This window comes from Helianthus annuus, chromosome 17 (genome assembly GCF_002127325.2).
Source record: "Helianthus annuus cultivar XRQ/B chromosome 17, HanXRQr2.0-SUNRISE, whole genome shotgun sequence".
NCBI lineage: Eukaryota > Viridiplantae > Streptophyta > Magnoliopsida > Asterales > Asteraceae > Helianthus > Helianthus annuus.
This window is the reverse complement of record NC_035449.2, coordinates 193685176-193692082: the sequence shown is the minus strand read 5'-3', so window position 1 is coordinate 193692082 and position 6907 is coordinate 193685176. Positions and strand designations below refer to the sequence as shown.

At 44.3% G+C, this 6907-nt stretch overlaps 1 protein-coding gene across 1 annotated transcript; it reads right to left on the bottom strand.

Moving 5' to 3' along the window:
• Nucleotides 1-272: 272 nt before the first annotated feature.
• LOC110925479 lies at nucleotides 273-1157 on the bottom strand. The gene has a single exon (XM_022169432.1). It carries the CDS (start codon nucleotides 1155-1157, stop codon nucleotides 273-275), a length of 885 nt encoding a protein of 294 aa, XP_022025124.1.
• Nucleotides 1158-6907: the final 5750 nt, after the last annotated feature.

The following is a 6907-nucleotide window of genomic DNA, read 5'->3' as shown; positions in this document are numbered from 1 at the left end:
ATTTCTCCTCCTTATCATATCGACATCTGCCCTCACAGGCTCTCTTGCATCTCTTCCCTTACGATCCCCTCCCCCTTCTTTGATTTCCTTGACCAGGTGGGCCAGTCTTCCCGTTTTCACTGCAGCCTCTATTTCCCTTTTGAGGTACATGCAGTCATCGGTTTTGTGCCCGAAGCCCTTATGAAAATCACAGTATTCGTTCGGCTGTGCTTTGGGTCCTGGCTTTATGGGGGGTGGTCTTGGGAAAGAATTCTTCACTCTTTCCGTGGCCATTATCTCACTTGGAGTCTTAACGAGGGGGTGAAGCTGTCGGAGTAAGGGGGAGGGCCTCTCCCTCGGGGTCGGTAGGGGGAGTATGAGGGCCTTGCCCTGTCATGCAACATTCTATCAAAGGGAGGCTTTCGGGAATAGGGAGTACCTTTCTCAGGAGGTCTTGCTGTCGGGGCGGCCCTTCGGGGTGTGGTGTCCGTCTCCTTAGCTTTGCTGACCGTATCCTTTCCCCGGACGAAAGCCCTGACCCTGTCCATGAGATTGTCGAAGGAAGGCGGAAACTCCTCTCCCAGCTTTTCACACAGCTGTGCATGCTTCAGCCCATTTATGAAACTACTGATTTTCATGACCTCCGGGACATCCTTGATGTTCATGCTTTCTTTGACAAACCTTTCCATGTACTGGTCTATCCGCTCGTTGTCCCTTTGCCTGATGTGGAGGATTTCGTTGGGATTCTTGACCATCTTCCTTTGTTGGCCAAAATTTCTGAGGAATTTTTCGCTTAACTCTTCGTAGCTGTCTATGCTCCCCGGGGGGAGGCTATCAAACCACACCCGGGCTCCTTCTGTTAAGGTTTGCACAAACATGTGGCACCATACTGGCATGGACCACCTTCCCAGCTGCCCCGCTCCTCGGAAGGCATGCAGATGATCTTCTGGATCTCTCGTTCCGTCGTAGCGATCAAAGCCTGGGGGCAGCTTTGTCTTGGGAGGCATGGGTGCTTCTGATATTCGCCTTGTGAACTTTGAGACCTCGGCCAAGTCTCGTGGTAGGTATGGTTGGTCCAAACCAACGTTACCCGAGTCGTCTTTCTCCTTTTCCTTGTGTTTCTGACCGGTGATCAAGTCCTCTCTTTCTTCGGAAGACATCTGCCTCAGGGCTGTCATGAATGCTTCCAGCTAGTCCCCATTGTTGCCCTTATTCTGGGGGTTTGTTCCTTCTTGATTAGAGGGTGTGTCAAAAGAGAGTCTGGCCCTGAGGCTGTCCAACTTTTCTTGTCTTTTCAAATCGTCAAGATACTTGGTTATCTTCTCCCTGTGCATGGCCACAAAGCCAGGAATGACATGCTCCGTTTCTTTCAGGTTTTCTATCAGATTTTTGTTACCCTCTTCATGAGTAATGTCCTCCACAGTGACCTTGTCCAAATCATTTTGGGTCGCTTGGGTGACACGTGAACTATGTGGGGTTGCCATGTTGTTTCTTGAAAGGTGAGTTGCTCCCTGAACGTCGAATGTTAATGTGGGAACACCGGTCAGGCCTGGGTCCCATGGATGGCGCCAATGTCGAATACCCAACCACCGGATGACGTTAGCTGGATCTTCGGTGACGTTGAGAGCTCCTGTCCTTTCTTGCTACAAAAGAATAAACTGTTAGCCTCGCCATGGGGGACCCCGGGAGGGGGATCCGTGACCAAGCTCCCGCGTGAGGATAAGTAAACTTGCCGGATGAAGTAAGGAGTGTTTTCCGATGAAGATATTCACCGGAAAATTCCTATCTTGGTGTGAATCTAATTAATGTGCTATGTGGGTAGTAAATACGAGGAATGTTGGTCGGACTTTAATGAGAGGAAAATAAATGAGAGTAGTAAATGAGAGATTGGCCGGAGATTATCTCTACCTTTACCTTATGCTTCTCCCTTCCTTATATAATGGCATGTCCTTATCTTTAAGAGAAGTGTCCCTCGTGTTATCTAACGGTAACTGTGTTACCTTGGGAAGGTCAGACACGTGTCCGACCCCCAACGATGCGATGCCTCCCTTCATTAATGCATAGCCGGATAAGTACGATGATGGCGACCGGATGTAACACCTTGAAAATTTTGTGTCCAATAATGTATTGACACGTGTCTTAAGTTTACACGTGGCGTTTCATATTTAATAAAGGACTAATGTTGACAAACCTTGAAAGTATATAAATTCAAGGGTTATAAATGTCAAACGAGGGTAAATATACTGTACAGTAACCCAAACGATGCTCGTACCTTCAAACGAATAAATCATGGATCGTACGGAAGCAAAACGCGGAAGAAAGTGAGAGATTACAAGCTGCGGGGGTTAACTGTGTCAACATGTTTAATTATACCTCTGAGTGACCCTTTGACGTACCCAAGGCTTTGTAACAGTAAAATACGCTCACTGGAATGTACTGTATAAATTCCGCGAAGTTCCGTTTTAAAACGAGAAAGATATGATCAAATTCGTACGAGAAAGGGTTAAAAGCGTCAACAATGAAAGATAAGACTTTTCGAATAATTAATAAGATAACCGGGGACTTAACAGTGCGGGTAAATAACACGAGGCCCTTAGTTGTAAATAATCGAGGGCCAAATCGCAAAGTTACCCCTTCAAACCCGAAAGGTCAGGTTATTAATTACCAAAGATTTCGTTACTAATTACAAGATTTTGTTAATCATTACAAAAAGATTGAAAAAGATTTAATAACAACCTTTACGGACCGCAAGGGTCCTGCCTTACGGACCGTAAAGGGGTGAATGATTAAGCTTGTCTCCGCCACAGGCTTACGGACCGCAAGGCCCAAGCCATACGGTCCGTAAGCGATGCCCAGCGACAGAAACTTGGCTGTTGGCTGTTTAAAGCGGCAAAACAATTATGAATGGGTTTTCCAGAGGTATGGGCGTCCCCTACTCGACCCATAGCACCTTAGGCCACCTGCCATTCATCCATACTCATTCATAGGATGTGTTGTAATGATCTAGAGGCCAATCTTGTGCTATAAAAGGCCATCCATAGTTCACTATTAGAACACACCTCAAAACTCAACTTCTAATCATCTCTGGAGCTTCCAAGCTTTATTCTACCATCCTAAATAGTGATCAAGCTTCTGTAAGTTGTTTAAAGCTTTTGTGGTTACTTTTACTTAGTAATATAGCTAAAAAGCAAACCGTCGTAACTACGGTTTGACTTCGAGATAAATCCTAAATGGCTCCGTCATATCTCGAATTGAAAGTAGTTATGTGTTGGTATTTATGTGGGCAATAAACCCCTAAAAGGGTTCCCCCGGATCACAACTCTAACTAGTTCAAATGTCGAGTCAAACGTATGCTTAAAAAGTCAACAGAAAGTCATTTTTGCGATTCTTGCATAATCTGTAAAATAGATGATATGAAACCTGTTTGAACACTCATAAAACATGATATTAAGTATATAAACTTGTTTAAACTCGTTTGATTCGGCCATTTGACATATTGACCCGGTTCGGAGCCGAATGTCGCAAAAGTTTGACTTTTGCTTTGACTTCAGTTCTGACCCGTTTTAATACAATGTAGATATGCCTTAGGACTCTCTTAGGACCAGGTCACGTGATGGTATCACCCTCTGTGACTGGTTCGTTGTTTGTCCGAGTCTTTTACGCATTTCCGTTAATTACTTAAAAGTTGACCGTAACGCCCTTTTTAAAATAAAACGAGTATTTCGGACACGTGAAGGGACCATATTCTTGCTTACTAAATTCTAAGCATGTCCCTAAAGTTTCACGCCAATCCGAGGTCTAGAATGAGAGTTATGCTAAATAGCGCATTTATAAGAAACTTTTGTAATAAACGACACAATTAGCATAACGCCTACCTAAACCAAGATTTCGTCATCAAAACTTTTACCCATTATAGTAAAATAATATTTTGGGATTTTTAAAGATTTTTAATTAATTTTAACCTGCTCATAACCTGCGGTTATGGCTACGGTTCGGTAAATACCGAATATGCCCTTTTCGGCCAAAACTTGAGTTCTACAAGGTCTTCTGACCCGATTCCAGTTGCTACTGATTTTAAATAATAAATAAGATATTTTAAACTTATTAAACTAATCGGGAAACCCAGGTTTCCTGTAGAACTCAGAAATCCCTTTAAAAGTCTTTAAAATGACCGGAAAACCCCTACGGGGCGTATAATGAACTAAAACTCGTTACGGGCATTATGGAAGGTATCCTACTGATGCCACAACCTCTTTAAAGTATATTGGCTTAGGAAAACGGTGTAGGACTCCTACGGTTACCCGTTGCGCCTATTGCGCGCACGGTTCGGCTTATGTAACTAGTTTACATAAATTAGCCGATACGGGTCAAACCATATCATTTTGACCCCAAGATTCAGAGTGTGAATATTAAACCCGTATAAAAACAAGTCTCCGAACTTGTTGGGTCAGAATCACATTCCATTCTCGGTTTTCGCCTTTCACGCGATTAAACCGTATCTATCCCTCGAAACTAACCGGTCTAGGCTACGGCTAATATAAAGACCCGTTAGGATTCTAATAGGTTATTTTAAAACCTTCGTTCCAGAATAGGAACCCCAGTAAAAGATATCTGTGATTTAACTGATTAAGGACAATACTTGCAAAGGTAAATACTTTTAACTTATTTTCCCTTATACGGGCTTGGGTTACGGTATATAAAATACCGCTTGATTGAGCATCAAATCTTCCATCGCTTAGGTGATTAATTGAATAATTTGATCGGCTCATTTAAACAGTCTTGTTACTTAAAAGCCTTTGGGGGGTTAATGACCATGTCCCGGATATCCTTGGCATCATTTTACGAAATGGCCACGACCTCGACACCCGGGTGTAGGCGTACACCCGGTTGATGTCTATACTATTAAAAGACGTAGCCGATGGTTTACCCGCCTCGGTTTTACGCAAATGTGGTGTGTCTATTGATCTTTAACCCGGACAGGATCCGGGCTACTGAACGCATAGAAGGAACATGTAATTCGTTCACAAGATTATAATTTTAAATAATTCTCCCAAGTTATAAAAGAATTTGTGCCTCGTGCATTCAAATCAATTTTATTAAACATTTTTCAGAAGTGTCGGTTGAATGTATTTACCAGTGTAAACTGACGTATTTTCCCAAAAAGATTAAGTGCAGGTACTACACGTAATCGGCTGGCAATAGCTCCTTAGCATCTTAAGAAGTCTCGCAAGCTTGATGTCTTATCTGTTGAACAACATTTTTATTTATTTTGATCCCTCCTGTGGATACTATTCAACTACTTGTGATACATTTGATATTACAGTAAATGGTTGAATTATATTTATCTTTATGCTTCCGCTGTGCATTTATATATTGTGGTTTGACTATATCGTTGCCAACTACGTCACGGTAATCCCCCACCGGGCCCACCGGTGATACACGTGGAAATCGGGGTGTGACAGGTTGGTATCAGAGCCAACATTGAGTGAATTAAACACTACCCTAATGTGTTTAATCTCAGTGACACAATTGCACATACTTGAGTCTAGACAAGAACATAGGACAAATTCGAATTGTTATTCCAAGTTGTCTTTTTCTTTATTATTGTTATTTAAAGTTTTGAAAGCAGGAAATATGCCGCCAGTGATTTTCCGAGGAAGAGGAAGGGGAAGAAGAGGCAGAGGAGAGATCGTTACACATCACGATCACGAAGCCGGACCTTCAAATACGCGAGCTCCTTCGACCACAAGGAGTGAAGAACCGCAAAGGCGAAGAGACCTTTATGAACCTGCGAGGCATTCCACCTCGCATAGCTCAACGCCTTCATACCGGCACTCATTCGGGCCAAATTCCGAAAATGATGCCAACAACCCGCAATCCTCCTACATACCTCTACAGCGTTCGGTATCGCACCGAAATTTTGACGACCCTACTCCATACTTCAGAGGTCAGTTTAATCCAGCTGACTACATCCAGGAACCTTCAGGCTTTGTTCTGTTAGGGCCACAAGATCACTTCTCCGAAGATCATATGGACGAGGATACTGATCCGACAGAACCTGCTCGTGGTACGCCCACGCATCCAATAGAAATCTCTGATGGGTCATCCTTTCATGGTGCACCCTATCAGGGACCAGATAGTTTCATGGCGTTGTTTAATCAACACGAGTGGTACCACACGCCACAGACATCACAACAGCCGCAACATCCGCGAGATCCCTCCGAGGATCCACATTTCGTGGCAGTTACGCCACCACCTCCGCCACCGGTACAGCCAGTAATGCCTGATCCGCCAAGGCGTAGGAGGACAAATGCTCGTATGTCCACACGAGGAGGGGAATTCCACTTCAGCACCCCTCGACACTCTAGTAGTAGCCACTACCCGCCACTACAAGAAGAAGGACCTTCAAGTCCTGTACAGGAGGCGAACTCCGCACCAGTTGCACCAACTTCGCCACCATTTGGGTATGACCACCCAATACCTGCATACACGGGTCCGTCGGCTTACAACCCGTTCGAACCGTCATCACAAGCACATTACAATTACAACTATGAGCGCGACCCATATGTGGTAGGGGCTAGGTACAATGCCCGCTATCCAGACGGGGCTTATGGAAACATGGGAATACCGGACTACTCAGCTCATGGGTATCCAGCACCTCCCAGACCTCCAGTTCCGCAACAGGCGCCACAACCACGTTTCTCTCCTCCCGAACAAGAAGAAATACTCCACCGTTTGAGCCGTGTGGAAAGAGAATTCGAGGAAGAACGTAAGAGCCACCGAGGATTCCTCAAGGGCTTAGCAAACCTACTGAAGGGCAAGAAGAAGAAACGTGACCATTAGTCCTTATGTATGTTCTAATGTAATGTTTATTTTAAATAAGTCCCTGCGTGGACATTTATCGTATTTCAGTCCCTACGTGGACTTA